Here is an 18,369-nt window from a genome sequence, read left to right as displayed (position 1 = left end):
GGGATGTGCGGGGAGGGGTTTGGCTTTGGCTGGACCAAGACAAGACCGGAGGGTGCTAGGTTGGGAGGGACCTTATCTGATTCCTGATTCTAAAGACAACTTTGGCTGCTGGGCCAAGAAAGGACGAAGAGGTGACAGTTGAAGCCGGGAGCCCCTTTGAGGAGGTGACTGGAGGAGTCCAGACAGGAGCTGAGTCTCCTTCCCCTCGGGACCTCCTGGGACATTCCTGCAGCCCCCGAGTCCCCAGCAGACCCCAGCCTTTCACTTCCCGGGAAGTCCTACCTCGTGTCTGATCCTCATCCCTGCTGCTTTCGCTCAGGGACTTTGTAAACCTGAACTGAGCATGCCTGGAGCCAGGCCTTGCTCAAGGCCAAGGTTCGGGTGCCGGGTTGCCAAGGAGAACCGAAAGGGAGACGTTTCCATTTAAAGCACAGTCAATGGATGACGAGGGCTCGTTTGAGACTGGGCGGCCTGGTTTGGCCCCAGAGTTGCCCTGCTTTTGTTTTTGCTCCAGCAAACATTTATTGAGCACCTACTGTGTGCCAGATGCTGAGCACCTACTGTGTGCCAGATGCTCTAGGGATCCAGCAGGGAAGAGATTCCTGTCACTAGAGCTCACAGCCTGGTGGGGCATCAGACAACAGACAAACCAAGAAAAAATATAAGGCAGACGGAGTAAGTGCTGGAAAAAATGAAGCGTGTGCATGTGCGTGTGCGCATGCGTGCATTTTTGGTCGGCTGGTCAAGCACTGATAGCTACTGGGAAGATACACAGGAGTCGGGAAATGAGAGAAAAACACCACTGACCAACTCAGCAAATGGCCCCACAGCTAAGCGTCACTCGGTCTGACACTGGGTGTCGTCCCCGTGCCTGCGTCTGCCTTACCTCTGCTTCCTGCCCACGGGGCCTCCCAACTCTGGGCCCCAGTCTTGTCCCCTTCAGGCCACCCGAGGTGTCAGTGGAGAACTCCAACCTCATAGAGGACGGCAGGGGCTAACCTGTAACCTGTCCACAGGTGTCCAAGAAGACAATGAGCCTCAGGGGAACAGACGGTCGTGTTAGCGTCAGCACAGCGCACAGCAGGAGCGGCAGCATCGTTGGGCTGCTGCCCTGGCCCCAGGGGACGCGGGGCGAGGCCGAGCGAGCGAGCGGATCCCAGGTGGATGCCGCAGCGCTGATTTCGGCAGCCAGCCGTAAAGAAGCCAGTTTGTCCCGGGGGAACGAGCAGCGCCTGGTGGTCCACTCTGTCGTCGCCTCAATCTGCTCGCCTAGGGGACCGGGTACAGACTCAGCTCGGGGTCTGGGGACAGTCCGGCCTCGTGGTCCTGAACACTCAGGAGAGACAGGCAGGGACACTTGGGGCACTGGGCCTACTGCCTCTCCCAACCAAGGGCCGCTCCCCCAGAGAGACAGGGCCTCTCTCTCTCCAGGACCCTGCGGAGTGCCCCCCGGAGAAGGGATGAGACTGAGCGCTAGCTGGCAGGCAGCAGAGGAGGCAGAAGAATGATGCGACGCGCTCTGCATCTATTAAGCACCTACTCCTTGCTGTCCCTCCCTTCCGGACGGCCCTCTCCAGGCTGCAGACTTTCCCTCCTTGGGCATCTCTCATGTCCCTCCAGCCCCGAGCTGCCCCTCAAGGTAACAGCACCAAGGACAGCGATGCTCCTGCTAGCAGCAGGGGAAGAATTGTAGGGCCCCCAGGAGATATGTCTCCGGCCCAACCCTGGGACGTGGGAATGTGGCCTTATTTGGCAAAAGCATCTTTGCAGATGTATTGCAATGAAGGACCTCGAGATGAGGTCATCCTGGATGATCGGGGTGGGCCCCAGCTCCAGCGACAAGTGTCTTTCTAAGAGACAGAAGAGGAGCAATACCCCAGGAGAAAGGAGAAGGCCGTGTGAAGACAGAGGCCGAGACTGGAGAGACGTGGCCCCAAGCCAAGGAGCGCCTGGGGCCACTCGAGGCCGGAAAAGGCGAGGAAGAATCCTCTAGAGCCTTCAGAGGGAGCGCCGCCCTGCCCACTCGTTGGTTTTGGGCTTCTGGCCTCCACGTCCAGGAGAGACTGCACTGGTGTTGTTGAAGGCCAGCCAGCGGTGGGCACGTGTAACGGCAGCCGCAGGAAGGGCCGTGCGCTCTGGAGGCAGATGAGCAGGGTTCGAATCCTGGCCCCCACGTCCCAGCTTGTGATGTTGGACAAATCACTTGGCCTTTTTGTGCCTCAGTTTCCTGATCTGGAAAATGGAGACAATGAGAAGCCCTTCATCACAGAGTTTGTGTGAAAATTATGTGAGTTGATACATGAAAAATGATTAAAACAGGGCCTGATACTTCTCACGTGTCCATCAATTGCTAGCTTTGATTCATATCACTTGTCTGGCTAGCATTTATGTCAACTGCATGCTCTGCGATCCCCACCTGGGAGGCAGGGTTCCCTGGAGCCTGTACCTGTCCATCCCCACTTTCTTCTCCCTCCTCTCCACTTCTGCAAGTCTGACCCAGTCTCTCCCCTGCTCAAACGGCGTCCATGGCTCCCACGTGCACTCAGGACAAACTCTGAGCTTATCATCTGGCCCTACGAGGCCCTGTGTGGCCTGGTTCCTGACCTCCTTTGACTGGATAACTGAATAATGGATGGAGGCATGGATGGATGGACAGATGCATGGATGGATGGATGCACGGATGGATAGATGCATGAATGCATGGATGGATGAATGGATACATGGATGCATGGATGGATGGATGCATGGATACATGGATGCATGGATGGGTGGATGCATGGATGGAGGGATGGATGGATGCATGGATGGAGGGATGGATACATGGAGGCATGGATGGATGGACAGATGCATGGATGGATGGATGCATGGATACATGGATGCATGGATGGGTGGATGAATAGACGCATGGACGGATGGATGGATGCATACATGGACGGATGGACGGAGGCATAGATGGATGAAATGACAGGAACACTAGCTTGTCCTCTTGCTTCTGGGACACTTCCCACCCCTCCTTCCCAGTCCCCACCGCTCCCTCTAATCTTGCTTTCCTGGCCCCCTCCCTTAAAACACCACAAATCGCGCCTCCAATGCTCCCCAGGCGCCACCAGGGCCAGGCAGGGTGGCGCTCTGCTGACCCCTGGTGGCCACGTGGAGTGACACACCACATTCTCCACTCCCTGGCAGTGGGCCTGGAGCTCGGGAGCGCATGGGGTCCCTGCCAGGTGCCGGCTGCAGCTTGGGGAACACAGCTCCTGCCCCGTGGGTCCCACAGGGTGGTGGGGGAGCCAGACGGCAATCAGATACACGCCTGTGTCACCCTGGAGTCATCCCACCTCCTCTCACAGGCTCGTGCCATCTTGAGCAAATTCTGTGGCCTCGACCCTGCAGACGTCCCCACTCCCACCTCCCCTCTCCCCTTTCACTGGCCCGCTCCAGTCTCACCCGCCATCGCAGCCCTCCCCCGATTCCTGGCTTCGTCTGACCCATTTCTCCTTTGCCTCAGGCTTCAATATGGCTCAGCACTGTTACTGAGTCTGTTTTTACCTAAAATTTTGATCTTTTTTTTTTGGCACTCATTTTGATTTTTAAAACACGGATTGCGATGAAACATTTTTATCCGGATCACTGAGGTTTTTTTGTGTCCCCTTAAAATTTGTACCCAGGGTGAGTGGGCCCCCGTTCTGCTGCAATGTCACCAGCTCCCTGACCAGGCTAACCCCCAGACCCACCTCCTCCTCATCTCCTCATCCGTGCCTGACGAGAGGGCCTCTGTCCATTTCTTTGCCTGCTACTCTGTCTGTCCCAGCTGTGTCCAGGGCACACTCCTTCCATAGCAAAGGAGTCCCTCTGGGTCTGGGGTAGGGTGGGAGGGTTTTGAGAGGAGGAACTGAAATCTGAAGGTTAAGGAGGGAGCGAGCGAGGAGGGGTGGGTTGGGGAGAGGACAGTGCCCAGGGGGGCAAGGCAGGTGTAACAGTGCAGACGGCCTGAGGCAGGCGGGCGGGCCCTGGGGAGTCGGAAGGCCGGCACGCAGGGTGCGATGGGAGGCTCCCCGGGAGGTCCTCACAGGGTCTGCTGAAGAGCCTGGGCTTTTCTCTAAGGGCGCTGGGGAGCTCTGGAAGGTGTTAAGGGAGGGGTGACACGCCAGGTCCATTTTGAAAAGCTCCCTCTGGCTGCCACAGGGAGATGGAAGGGAGGGGTGAGACTGGACCCCGGGAGGCTGGGGCACATGTCTGGGTGAAGTTCACCAGGATGGTGGCAGGGCACGGGGAAGAGAGTGGTGGCATTGGATGGCTATGTGGAAGATGAAATCGGAAATTGGAGGAGGGTCGGGTTGATGGCAAAGGGAGGGGGACCCCCCCGAAGGCCTCCAGGGTCTCTGTTTGCGGGGGACCGTGGGGTGTGAACAGGTGTGGAGAAAGGGGTCAGGAGTTTGGCCATGGGTGTGTCACACTGGTGCCACCAGGTGGAGTGTCACAGGCAGGTGGACATGAGTGTGGCACTTGGACTGGCGGCCTGGCCTGGAGAGTCACATGGGAGAGGTCAGTTACAAACGGAGACTCAACCAGGGCAAGGTCGAGAGCATCACGTTCTGCAAACCGAGGGACGCCTCGTCCAAGGCATCCTGGGAGGACAGATCGGGGAGCCGCAGGCCCTGCCCCCCAAAAGCCCCGGACTTGGGTGGATGGTGCCTGAAAGGTACAAGTATACAAGTACACACAACTTGAACAGCAAGAACTAGAGACAAAGACTGGTTTATGTCAGCACACACACAGTGCCAACTGTATACTGTAGAGATGTTTTTAAAAGTGACCAAAGCTGAAACATTCATGGGGCATCACATAAACTCCCAGCGCAGGCGAATAGCGGACTCTGGGTGAATCGACGTGTGGAAGGGTCAGGGGAGAACCTCCAGGGAAGACCAGCCTTGAAGGACAGGCAAGGGTCTGAGGGGCGGAGCTGAGCTCGGGGGCGTGTGGATCACAGGAATCCCAGGCAGAGGGAACGTTCAAGCAGCACGAAGCAATCGAGAGCATTCACAGAATGAGAATCCAACTGTGACCGACGCTGAACATCTGGAGCAGCACGAGGGGGCAGGTTGGACCCAGAGGGAGCCGTTTCTGCATGGATCAGAGCCTGGGCCACAGTGGGCGCCCATTCGAGTGACTGCCCAGCGAGAAGCCAGCTCGTCGGTCAGCAGTGGTGGCCTGGAGGTGTGTGCAGGCCCGAGCACTGCGGGAATGTCCTCATCGATGAGTCACGTCTGCCACGGGAAAGAGGGGAGAGGCACCTTGAACGTTGTCTGGTTCCCATCCCCGCCCTAGGTAACAAGAAGGCAGGTCTTCCTTCTGGAGTAACTTTGGGGTATGAAGATGGACCGGAAGGGGCAAGACCGAGGGCAGGGAGGACAGTGAGGGTGCGGGTGTCCCCCAGAGGCCAGTGAACTGGAGTTAGGGCCTGTGCCTGAAGGGAGGCGGTGGGAAGAGGAACGGCCCGGCTGCCAGTGCACCTGGGGCCCTGGGAGGAGCCGGGAGGAGGGGCAGGGATGGGGCAGATCGAGGCTTCTCTGGGGGGCCGCCAACCTCCCCGCCAGGCCATGGCCTCAGTGAAGGCGCAGCGAGGCTGGGTCTCCAGGGCGGACTCCCAGCACCACTGGTGTGGCCTCAGACAACGGGTGTGTGTGTGTAAGAGAGAAAGGGAAGGACAGGGGCTGCCACTTTCAGTGTCCCCCGGGCCCGCTGGGTCCCTCCAGCCGTGGGTGTGCAGGATGCTTTGGGAACGAGCTCAAGTAGCCTTGAACGCAGGGACACCGTCCTTCTTGGGAAAGAGGCCGCTCTGCTGGAGGAGGGGAGAGACGGCGTGTGGAGGGCGAGGGGGCGACTGGCCAGCCTGGGCCAGCGGTGGAAGGTGCCAGCAGCTCCCCAGACCAGCTCAGCCGGGGCCGCCTCCTGGGCTCTCTGGGCCCAGCCCCGTGGCCAGAGAACCAACTCCTCCTGCTTGATGGTCACTGGCCACTGCCTCTGAGGATGAGCCGGCGGCCCCCCCAGCCGAGGGGCAGGAGCCCAGCCTGGTGGCCACGCCCACAGGTGCTGGGGCCCAGGTGGAGGGGCCGCCTTCATTTCTCTCAGGTGTGGTTTTTTACAAGATTGATTTATTAACTATGATACATATCACATAAGGCCTTTTCAGTTTTTTACACCATTCCCATTGAGACAAGTACAATACTCTGTAGCAAATACATGATTTTAAAAAACAAAACCAAACAAAAACACCTCTGTCAGAGATGCCTCAGCCTTCGATGGCGGCTGACCATGCACTAATCAGGTTCGAGGCTCGAAAACCCACGACGTGTTCAAAGAAAAGTCTGGAAATTAAGCAAACATTCCTAACACCAACTAGAGGATGTCCTGGTTAAAGCCCCTAAGATACAAAGGAATAGCTGTTAGACTTTCTTTACAGACAGTTCTCCACTTTTGCTGCGAAACAGAACTGGGGCACACAGCCGGACTAACACATCTCAATACCATTAATATGCTTTTGTTTTTCTCAGGAAACTCAAAATATTTGTTAATTCAACATATATAAAGATCATTTAACATGTGAAAATACAAGTACCAGAAAAATAAGCTGGCAGCAGCACTATTCCAAATTTTCAAACAGGTTTTATTCCCATACAATTCAAAGACATCTTCTTCAATGTACACAGGGCACAGGACTCCTTCTGCCAACAATAACTTAGGCCCTGTCTAGACGGCACCGAAGTGTGACGCCACTGCCGGGGAGCTGCCCCTCCGGGAGCCAGGGCAGGCAGCCAGCTGAGGGTTCCCAGGGGAGGGGTCCCCCCGGGACAGCGACGGCAGCCCCGACCCTGTGAGCCCGGCCTTGAGCCCCGGGGCCTCGGGAGCCAAGCAGCCTTTCCCCTCACACCTCCCCCTCAGCTGTGATCCCCGGCAGTCCTGGGTGTGACTTAGGTTTCCGGCATACGCGACTCAGTCTGTCCCTTCACCTAAGCACACACGAGCGGCTTGAACCTGCCAAGCGATAGGAGTGACGGCAACTCCTCCGTGCACTGTCTGCGGACTCAGCCGTGTTTGGGAGCAGGCGCCGGGACCGTCCCCAGCAGATGTCAGAGGCTCTGGCCTCTGGGCCCATTCCCGCGCTCCACGGCCTGCCACGCCCCCAGCAGGGGGACTGTGGAGCGAGGGCACCTGCTCCCCCAGCACCCACCCAAGTCCCCAGAGCCACCTCCTTCTTGGAAAAGCAGCGCTGACTGAGCAGAGCCCTCCGCAGCAGGGGCGCCAGCTCCTGGCCACTGTCCAGGACTCTCTGCAGACCCTGCCGAAGCAGCGTGGCTCCCCTCCCAGGAGGCGGGGGGGGGGGGGGGGGGGGCGCGGGCACAGGTGGAGGTGACTTGTTTTTATGAATGTTGCAGCTTGTTTCCAAGTTTCAGGGCTGAGCTAGATGCCCCACGGCCGCAAGGCCCGCAGACCTCCAGGCCTCCAACCAGTGCCCAGAAACGGGGGTGAGGGACCCCTTCCAGCTGCTCCTGTGATGTCACCCAACGTCCACCCTGGCAAAGGCAAAGAGTATGCCAGAGGAATCTCACCCGGTGGCAGGCTTCCTGCCTTAGGCAGGACACATCGAGGTGACCGAGGTGTGGAACGGCAGTCCACCTCACGCCGCCAAGGGCAGGGAGGAACACATCGAGGAACGCAGGGAGAAGAGAGCCCCGTGGGACACTCAAGAGGGGACAGCCCAGAACCAGGGCCACTCACTAGCCACGCCTCCTGACCTGGCAGCCTCCCTCCGTGGAAGGCACTGGTGTCACAAACCCAGAGCCAGCCCCCACCAACAACCGTGTCTGCACTGGCGGACGTAGAGACCGCGCAGGGAGGGCGGGGCCGGGCACACCACACTTCGCCGTGGCCTGGAGCAGCCCCACACCCGTGGCCTGCTCTGAGAACTGCGGTGCGGCTCCCGGAGACCCAGCTGTGAAAGCGCTTGCCAGAGCGTAACCACAGGACGAACGTGCGGGCAGGCAGCCTGTCCTGAGACTCGCCCAGGCTCTCCCATTTGGTCCGAATGCTGACCCCCCACCTGGAAGCTGAAGCCCAGGGCCACCACCAGTGGCACAGCCAACTCAGAAGAGCGGAGAGCTGCCCTCCAGCCTGAGTCAGCCTGGAGAAGAGAAGAAGCTGCAGAGCTGGCAGAGAAAGGAGAAACAAGAGGGTCCCGGGCTCTGGCCACTGCAGCTCCTTCGGGGCATGAGCCAGCGACCCCGCCTGCACCCCTTTACGCCCTGGCAGGACTGCAGCTGCCCACGAGGGCTGGCGCAGGCACTGCTGGGCCAGAGGCCACCTGGGGAAGCCTGGTTTCCGATACTTCCGCACAGGCAAGAGCGCCAAGCACAGGGGTCCCCTCTCCCTTCCAACACAGCCAGCAAAGCCACCCACCCTCCACTCTCATCTGTGTCGTCTCAGGGCTGGGGGCTCGGGAGGATCCTGGTGCAGAGCTGAGGTTGCAAGCGGCAGCGTGGGGGGCGTGGCCTGGGGAGCCAGTGGGAGGGAACCGGGCCACCTCAAATGAAGGACAGTGGTCCCAGGCCACCCCCACCATCTTGAAGAGCTGACTGGGAGCGAGTGACTGTGTCCTTGAGAAAGGCTGAGATTACGTCAATGGAGGACTTTCCTCTGAGGCTCGGACTCAGAGCTGGGGAGAGGGAGCGCCAGAGAACCAGGGCTGTGACTGCAGGCAAGATGGCCCAAGCATCATCTTCCAGCCCAGGCTGCCACGGGCAGCAGGCCCGAGCCAGCAGGCGAGAAAACAGCGCCTCATGAGACAGTGACACGCCCTCCTGTACCTTGGCTCCATCTCTGACGTGCATTCTTACAAAAGGGGTAAGACGGGCGGGGACGGAGGATTTCGTTTCCCAAGCACCTGATTCTGCAATAGGACAGGAAGGCAGCCGCCCACCCAGGGGAGGGCAGGGCTGGCCGGCAGGAAGGGTTTGGGGGGCAGGGATGGTTCCGAGGCGCCTCCCACATTGTCAGGCCCCTGGCTGAAGTGCCCCGGGCCTCCTCAGACATAGCATGGGGGCTGCTTCTTAAAGTGCAAAGAGACCTGCGGGGCTGAGCGGCGTGCGGGGCCTCCAGCCCGTGCCCCGACGCCAGGTACCTTAGTGTTAGGCTGCTCGGTGCAGAGGCCGGGCTGGCAACCAGCGCGGGGGCGACCACCATCTGCAGCAGCCTCAGCAGGGTCGCTGTGTTTAGGGGCAGGGGTGGGGCACGAGAAGGGTTCTCCCAGGGGCCAGTGCAAAGGCCAAGAAGCTCCGGGGAAGGCCACTGCCCAGGGAAGGGTGGCAGGGAGGCCACGGAGGGGCAAAGGGCGCAGCGCCCTCCTCGTGACTCTGACAGTCATTAGCTCCTGATGGGCACCAGCAGACAGCAGACTTCAGTTTCCCCCACACTGCCCACTTCCCAACAGCCCTGCTAGCGGCATTTGACAGCGCAGGAGGCAAACGATTCCATGTCAACACTGACCCCGAGTGTAGGCCAGCGCCCTCCAGCTGCCCCTCCCTCCCGGGCGAGCCCCTCCATGCACACGCATGCACGCAGTAGTGTTTCCACAGCACTGTAGTGTGTTCCAGGGCAGACCAGGGTCCGGGCTGGTCTGGCGGTCTCCCAGCCTTTCCCACCGAAGGCTCAAAGCAGCTCATTGGGGAAAAGGGTGTCTGGTGATGGGACATAAGTGGGACCCCCAGCTCTCAGGCACCCACCCCCACATCCCTGTTCTGCTGCCACAAAGACAAAGACCACCTTCCACCTGTTTGCCTCTCAGAGAGGGAGGAGAACCGAGTCTTGAGGTCTGTAGTGTCTTCCTTTTTCTTCTTTAGCTCAGCAGAGGGTTCTCTCCTTTTTCTTCCAGTGTTCCTTTGTTTAAAGGGAAGGCCTCCCCGAAGCCTGTGTGTGTGTGTGGGGGTGTCGAGGGGAAGCTGCACCCGCTCTCTTGGTCCAGGCACAAGGCGACCCTCCCTCTGTTCTGATCTGCCAGGCAAACGCCCTCAGCATTGTACCCTGGGGTGGCAGAGCCTCGGCTGACGTGTTCCCAAGGAGGGTGCTACACAGGCTGCAGCCCGCAGCTGGGAGGAGGGTGCAGACACGGAAGGCGGGGAGACAGACGAGCCAGGCGGGCAGTGTTCTCCTCAGGGGCTGCAGCCCTGCCCTGGGGTGGCCCGAACCTCGCCCCTCCGCCTCCCTCTGTGGAGGCTGTGCCGTTTCAGCAGCGGGCAGCCACCCTGAGGCTGGTGTGTGCAGACAGGCGGGCAGGTGGGGAGGTGGTCCAGAGAGCAGTGAGCATGTGGACGGCCACTGGGGCCGCTGCCTGGCCAGTTCAGTCCCCAGAGGGGTCCTAGTCAAAGGGCAGGGCCCCCTGGCCACTGCCTGTGGCCAGCCCCGGGCTCAGGGCCCTGACAGGCCAGCCGATGGTGGACTGCTGGCTGGTGCTACCGCTGAGGTCTTCAGGAGGCGACAGGGGAGAGGGGACCCCTCCCTGCCCCTGCCCCTGCCCCACGGAACCTCGTTTTGTTCAAGGCCAAATGCCACCCCATCAAAGAGAGAAGACGGAGCCCCCGGCAGCCCCAGGCCTCGGCGGCTCACAGCGTGTGTTCGGCTTGAAGCTGGGAGGGGAGCAGCGGCTGCATCGGGGACTGGGGGGTGGGTGGAGGGGACTGGGGCGGCGACGGCTGGCCGGCGACAGGTGTGGAAGTGAGGAGCGGCCCGGTGGGAGCCCCGGCGGAGGGGGAGCTGGGCGTGGCGCCGGGCGGCTCGGCGATGGGCCGGTTGTGGAAGAAGAAGGGGCACTGCTGGATGAAGAGCTCGATGATGGTCTGGTAGGTGCGCGTGGCCGTGAGCGCGTCCATGGTGCTGAAGTCGGGCCGCATCAGGGTGGGCCAGAAGCAGATAGACAGGTTCTCACTGGTCATGAGATTCACCTTGTTGTTGTGGCTGACCCTGCAGGCGACAGCAAACGCGTGCTCAGAGCCCTGATGCGGCGGGCCCGGCCGAGGCCCCATGCCAGCCGGGCCCCTGCACCGCCCCACACGCGCACGCAGCCACTGTCACCCCAGCTGCTCTTCCTGCCTGCTGCCCCACAGCCTGCAAACAGAAAAGGCGCAGGCGCAGCTCGCTGTGGCCCCGGCCCCGCCCTCTGCTGCAGCCTCTCCACCCAGCAGAGCCCGAGGAGCGGCTCTGAGACCCGGGCTCACGGGAGGCCCCCGGCCCCGGGGGAGGATGGACCGCCTCAGGGCCTCTCACCCAGACCACAGAGGAGTGGCTATGCTCTGGCTGTGCAGAGAGAGGCAGCGTGCATGTCCCCAGCCACAGCTCCTTCAGACACCACTTTGCCAAGAGAGGAATCGGTTTACCTGAAAACACACCTCTTCTGTGTGTGACTAAGTCTGGGAGATGTCAGTTCACAGGCCTCCTGCCCACCGCCCTGCACACACTTGCCTGGTCGCTGCTCTGCTCCACAGGCCCTGCCTGGGCCCCGTGTGCTGTCACACCCCAGTCGGGAGACGTGAACACTGGAGAGAGGACTCAGGGCACACCTGGGGCCATGGAGGCCCCTCAGACAGAACGAGGACGGAAACCTGAGGACGCCCCTCGGCGAGCCAGACGCACCCGCAGCGACGGGGTGGACCAGCACCCTGGCAGGCCAGGGCCCACCCCGTGGCTGGGCTGAGCCAGCGGCCTCGTCCTACTGCTACCTGGCCCTGGCTGGCGCCTTCTGCAGGAGAGAAGACCACGGCCAAGGCCTGCAGCGTACCTGTTGAGGTGCGAGATGACGTACTTGAAGACTTCGTGGTTCTCCTTCGGAAACTTCTTGAGCACCTCCTTGAGGGCATGCAGCTTCTGCTCCCGGTCGTTGATTTCTGAGGAGAGGGAAACCAAAGACTTTCACGGCCACTGCCGGCGGGTGTTCTGGGCCTCAGAGCAGATCCTGGTCCGGGGCAGAGGGTCACAGCAGGGGTCTGGCGGCCCCTGGAGGGCGCGCTCTGTGCTGGACCTTCTCTGAGGGCAGCCCTGGGCTCTTGGACAGGGCCATCCTCCTTCCTTCCCCCAAGTCTGTGCCCAAGGCCGGCACCTGGCAGTGGCACAGGCCCAGGGGCCAGGCGTACCTCTGGGTCCCAGGCCCCTGCTGAAGGGGAGCACTGTGCGCCTGGGCTTCCTGGCCCCCACCCTCAAGACTCCACGCTGCAGAGGGACTCCACCATAAAGAACACCATTCTTTGCTCATTGGGTTGCCCCTGGAGACAGGCGCCCCAATGCAGAAAGCCTGCCTGCTTCCTGACCAGACGCGAGAGCGCCGCCACCCACCCACGCCAACAGACTGTCTAGGGAGGAGTTTGTCACAAGACCAGGGCTCTGTCCTTTTCCTAGAGTCCCAGGGACCCTCCCCACATCTCCCTCTCGGAGGGGCTGACGGAAACAGTGGGGGAATTCTTATGCAGTCCACCAAAGGGACTACGCACCCCTTCCCCGACTACTGCCCACACTTTGCCCATCAGGGAATCCTAACGTCCCGGGAGAGCGAAAACAAGCGAACCCAAAAGACACGCTCCATCCAGGCCAGGCCTGGTTCAGCTGGTCCTCAGCATCCCACGAGGCAGGGGCCGTTACTGCCCCATTTCAAGGACAGGACTCTGAGGCCCAGTGAGGCTGCAGAGCTGGGAATCACACTCCGTCCGACTGGCCATGGGCTCTGAGCAAGGCCAGCTGTGCTCCCTGGGGTCCTGGCTCCCCTTGGCCGGGAGAGGGGGCCCGGGCTAGGGAGGCAGAAATGGTCGAGAGCCCACCTGGAACCAGCTGGCCAAGACAGCTTTCTCTGAGCATGGGGTTTTCCCCACGGCTACTTGTCGGAACGGAAGGCCATCTCTAGGACTCCAGGGCTCAGAAACCCACAGGAGGGCCCCATGACGAGACGGCAGCTATGCCACTGATGGCTGTGGGTGGACAGGTCCCTAACTGGTTTGGTGGTGTGGGCTCCTTGGGGATGGATGAGAGCGCTGGGCCCTCTGCCCACAGACAGACTGTGCACACATCTGCTGACGGCTCCTGGAGGCTCAGACTCCCCAAGCCCATGTGTTCTAGGAAGCCTGTGCCCTCCGAGTTAAGAGCCTCTGCGGTAGGTGACCATGTGTCTAGAAAGTCAGGCCGGGAAGTGCGTGAGGAGCCCGGCTTGAGCTGGACTTGGAAGGACAGACGAGCGCAGATGGCTGGGGAGGGGTGGGGAGGTCCGGCGAGGGCTTGGCTGGGAGGAAGCGTTGTGTGGTCGTCCAGAACCCAAAGCCGACCCACACAGTCCTGGGTACGAATCCTGTCTGTGACACCAGTCAGCCAAGTGACACACCTGAGCGTCAGTCTCCTTGCCTGCGAAAGGGGCTGATGACAGTGCCTCCCCCTCCCTCCCTTGGTGACTCCACACGGTGAGATGAAGCGCTCACCCAGACACACAACAAGAGCCCGGGAGGCAGTCTGACTCGCAGGGAACTGGTGGAAGGGAGGCTACGAAGACGGGTGGGGACAGAGCTATCGAGAGCTTGTGCTGGAAGGTTAATGAGCTGACACTGGTTGACTTTTTTGACTTGAAAAAAACAGTGTTTGGTAACATGTGTCTATTAGAAAATGACTAAAAAGCCCACAGGAACTAATTACATGGGGCCATTATCAGCTTCATTTCTCTGAACCCAAGATTTATTTTAAGGGCTCAACCTCAAGGGCACACTTTCTCTCTGGCCTTGAATTTGAGAACCCTTTACTGTTAAGTTTCAATGAAAAGTTCACCTAAAAACAGCAGCGCGCGCCCGGGCAGAGGCGCTGGTCCCAAGACAGCGGAGCATGTGCCCAGAGGCTCACTCCAGCTCAGGCCTCCCAGCACCCACACGGCGCATCCACAGCGGCCTGTGCCCTCCTCGGGCTCTCAACCGCAGCCGCCCGGCTGGCCGCCCGGTGGAGGCAGGAAGAGGGCTGGTGAGGCCGCAGCCGCCCGGGATGCCCTCTCCTTCCTGTCCGCTGAGCAGCAAGGAGGGCTGCTTCCTCTGCCTCTTCCACGGTGGGCGGGGGGGCGCGGAGGGAGATCGGCCCGGTGTGACGGTCACCCAGGGACCCTCCTCGGGACGCCAGCCTCCCGCCCATGGAGCACGTGGACGCAGTGCCTAACAAGGACGGAGACGTCTACCGCCTGGTGCTCTCCCCCTTTCTCCCGCCAGCTGTGTGGTGCAGGGGCTCCTGCGCCCCGAGGAGCATCCGGAGTTTGGCGAGAGGAGGAGGTATGCCACGGAGAGCAGCAGAAAGCCTCCCCGTGCAGAGCGGGCCCAGCGTCTGTCCCCATCTTGTGAGCGTCCTTCTGAGACTCGTTCACCTCCTCCTTTGTGCAAGCAGAGCCCCGCCTGCCCGGAGGGACCTTCCCCGGGCTCAGGCTGGCAGCCTCTGCGCAGTGGCCGTGACTGCAACACTGGCGACACACCCTCACAGTCGCTCTCTGTGCAGCCCTTGCTACACAGCTGAGAGCAGGTAGGGCCAGGCTCACCCCACATGCTGGCTGAGAAAACCTGCTCACGGCAACCCCAAGGACACGAGCTGGGGAGGGGACAGAGGCTGGGCACCAGGCTGTCCCCCAGCTCCACACGCCGCCCAGGATCGCTGGCCTTCCACCACACTGCAGAGCCGGCTCCAACCTCACCGACCCTGTCTGAAAGGCGGAGGGCACCAGGGCTCGGGCCTCCCCCATGGACACACCATCCCTTTTTTTTTTTTTGAGGAAGATTAGCCCTGAGCTAACTACTGCCAATCCTCCTCTTTTTGCTGAGGAAGACTGGCCCTGAGCTAACATCCATGCCCATCTTCCTCTACTTTATATGTGGGATGCCTACCACAGCATGGCTTGCCAAGCGGTGCCATGTCCGCACCAGGGATCCGAAACGGCGAACCCTGGGCCGCTGAAGCGGAACGTGCGCACTTAACCACTGCGCCACCAGGCCGGCCCAAACATACCATACTTTTCAAATTAGATGTCACTCAGCTGAGACAGCAAAACAGGTTCAGGAGAGGCATTCTGCGGCCAGCCGAACCAAGATGCAGTCTGGACACAGACCAGGCAGTTTAGACCTGAGGCCTCAAGAACTTAGAGGGAAGAGGAGAGAGCTAGAGGCCACCGGGGACATAGAGGCTGGCTCGCCACACCCGTTATGGTCTACAGATAAACCAAGGCTCAAAGAAGTCAGAATACCGGTCCAAGGTCACAAAAATTGGTGTCAGGGAGCCTGACCCAAACCCTATTCTTGCCCTGGCTGTGCCACTCTGCGACCATCTTTAGCACCCAGGCTGTGAGCCAGGCTCCAGGCTGGGACCTGCTGCCGCCCAACTCAGGGCCCAGGGGAAAACCCCCATGGCCTTTGACCACCTCGCACACCTGCACCGCCAGGAAGGGAAACACCCGGCTCGGGGTCACAGCCCTCAGTGGTGTGTGCAGGCCCCACCTCTCCCTCGGGGGGGGGATGCCTCCCAGGCTGTCACTCTGCTGGACCCAGAACGGAGGACCTCAGGTGCCTCCTGGAGGCGTGACATTGCAGTAACCTGCTCAATGTCTCCTACCCCACCAGACCGAGGCAGGGACTGCCCCCATGTCTGTCCCTGTCCCACACAGGGCCCGGCATGTGGTGGGAGGTGAGGAATAGCCCTGGGCCCTTAAGCAGCTATCTGGCAGAAAAGAGGCAGCAGGATCCCTGAGCAGCAAAGCCGGCGACCTTGCAGGGCCGGCACTGATGCTCTCCAGCCCCGAGTTGGCTCGTGTGTGAGGGCAAGGGTGAGATGGTGAGCTGGCCTCCGGAACCACTCCGGGCCACACATCCCCTTGACAATCTGAGGAGAGCTCTGGCCCTCTCCACAGGCTAAAACGCACACATACAACCTTATACGCAGTAACGGGGGCTGACGGGGCCCTGGAACCAAAGGTCCTTAGGCTCAGAAGCTCCGGATGTGACAGAGCCAGCTCTAGGAGGCCTTCCAGCACAAAGACAGGGGACAGGGCCTGGCTGCAGCGGAGGGAATTGAGAGAGGAGGCGGTGGGGTCGGGGGGTGTCGTGAGGGGAAAAGATGCGGGGAATAACTGACGGTACTTCTGGAAGGCCGGGGCGAGGCACGAGGACGAGACGGAAGGTTCACAGCCTTCCCCTCTGCTTCCTGAGATGCCGGTCCTACCTGAGGCCACCCCTGCAGGCAGGACCTGAGGGTCGGGTGCCACCCCTTCCACGAAGCCCTCCCCCTCAGTCCCTGCTCCCTGCGTGTTCCGCGCTGCCCGCTCCGCCTGCAGGTACCAGCACCAGGGAGGCCAGGGACAAGGGCTCAGCACAGGAGGCCGCGCCCCAGCTGGCCGCACCCCAGCAGCGAGGCTACGGCTGCTGCTCTGTCCACTTCCGAGTCTCCCTCACGTCACCGTGAATGTGGCAGGAAGATAACGGGTGAACAATCACAAAAATTTTCCTTTGTGGGCGCATTTTCAGTAATGTTCAATGTTGTGAAATCTGGAGCTAACAAAACAATTTGATAGCGACCTTGATATTTGCTGTGATGGACCCGAAACCATTTCCAAGGCCTGAACACACGCACACACAACAGCTCTTAGGTATTAAGTGGAAAGAGCTGGGCAAGTTGACGTTGCCATGGAAACCCTGCCAGGCTGGGAACAGCTACTGGGGGCTGGAGGACCTTCCTTGCATAACGACCCTCAACACTAACTTTTGCACTGCTAGGCTGGGGCCTGCTCAGTGAAACGCACCCCGTGATACACATGGCCCCACTCGTCACTCAAACGCCTTGGCCGTGAGGGGTGCTCTGCCAGCGAGGTACACTCCCCCTGCCGCCAGGTTCAAGCCGCGGAGCCCTAGCTGAGCAGCCTGGGGCACAGGAAGCACACAATGGGAAGAGGAAGTGGAAAGTGCCCGCCCTCTTCCAGGCTGCAGGGGCAGCCGGCAGCTCCCTTCCTCAGCAGCGGAGGCTGGGGAGCTGCTGTGGAAGGTGGGGAGCTGATCCCCACCAATGACACCTCCCTCTCCCCACCCCTCCAGGAAACAAGGAGATGCTATGTCAGCAGTTCCCGCAGAAACAATGGGACGCCGTGGGGTGCCGGGCCGCCACCAGCCTCTAGATGGCGCCAAGTCAAGACAAATGCTGACAGGAAGGCTCGGGCCTCCAGCAGGTGGGCCAGCCCACACCTTCTCTTCTACCTTGCGTCCGAGGCACGCTAGGAGGAAAGCAAGCCCGCTCCAGACGGAGGTCTGCTCTGTGTTTCACATCTGGGCCGGCCTGGAGCCTGCTGGAGAAGGGACCGCAGGGAGGGCCTCTCTCTCTGGACGGAGGATCAGAGCAGGAGCCGGCACCTTTCCCCACCCCAACTCATCTGGGGAACTCTGACTCCTGTCTCCAGAAGGCAGATGGGAAAGAAGGCCAGGCAACCCAGTGACAGTCCTAGAACTCCGTGCTTCCCCCATCCCTGGAGGTCTTCGGTAAGGTTAGGAGCCGTGCACAATTTCAACCCACCGAGTGCGTGGGTAACACGAGGCAAAGGGGTCCTCCCGGTGGTGGAAACACACCCCATGCAGAGGTGGCCAGGAGGCCCCGCAGCCCGCAGCAGCCAGGCTCTGACGAGCACCTCCACAGTTCAGGGACGGCCTGCTAGCAGCACCTCCATCTCGTGAACCCACTAAGAGCCCGTGACCCAGGACTCACAGCCCCGTGGACTCGTGACCTCCCCCGTCTCTGCCCACCCTGTCAGCTTTGTGAGTGAACCGTGTTGCTTCAATCTCCCTCTTTTGAGTTGGACAGTGACAACATGAGACCAAAGTCCCGTGGCCCATGGCACACAGCTCCCTTTCCTCTGCCCCACCGCCCTGGCCGCTGGCAGACACCCCCTCTTGCAGCTGCATAGCAGCGGCTGCTTCCGGGGGTCTTCGCCCACCAGCGGTGCAAATCGGGAAGGCTGCCTTTGGCTGACAAGGGAGAAAGTGCTAGACGGTGGGAAGCGCCCAAGTCAGGCCCGCTGCAGCAGTACACAAAGTGCAGGAAAGACTGCCCAGTGGGAAGGCTCCCAACTGGGTGGACAAATGCCTCTTGAGAGAGGTGGGCCAGGGTGGAAACAGCTGTCATGGAAGGCGAGATGGCACACAAAGGTGGCCATGGCAAGCAGAGGTGCTAACTTGCTGCAGCCCAAGTGATCCTATGTCCAGGGCCCCTGGAGCTGTCCCTCTGCCTCCAGAGGCTGCCTGGCCCCAGACCCCGTGCCGACTTCCTTACAAGAGAGAGGAGAAAAGAGGG

At 60.7% G+C, this 18,369-nt stretch overlaps 1 protein-coding gene across 4 annotated transcripts in view; it reads right to left on the bottom strand.

Moving 5' to 3' along the window:
- Window positions 1-6,132: 6,132 nt before the first annotated feature.
- Window positions 6,133-18,369, bottom strand: part of ARHGAP35 (Rho GTPase activating protein 35) — a 114,286-nt gene continuing 102,049 nt past the window's right edge. For all 4 annotated transcript variants that reach the window (XM_070223076.1, XM_023649975.2, XM_070223077.1 and 1 more), the window contains exons 6-7: window positions 11,825-11,930; window positions 6,133-11,010 (exon numbers count right to left, since the gene is read on the bottom strand). In XM_070223076.1, the coding sequence (XP_070079177.1) occupies window positions 10,653-11,010; window positions 11,825-11,930 (464 nt within the window). In that variant the 3' untranslated portion in view covers window positions 6,133-10,652. The remainder of the gene's footprint in view (window positions 11,011-11,824; window positions 11,931-18,369) is intronic.

This window comes from Equus caballus, chromosome 10, assembly GCF_041296265.1.
Source record: "Equus caballus isolate H_3958 breed thoroughbred chromosome 10, TB-T2T, whole genome shotgun sequence".
Lineage (NCBI taxonomy): Eukaryota > Metazoa > Chordata > Mammalia > Perissodactyla > Equidae > Equus > Equus caballus.
Note: the sequence above shows the minus strand (reverse complement) of the source record. Positions and strands in the feature narration are given on the sequence as shown.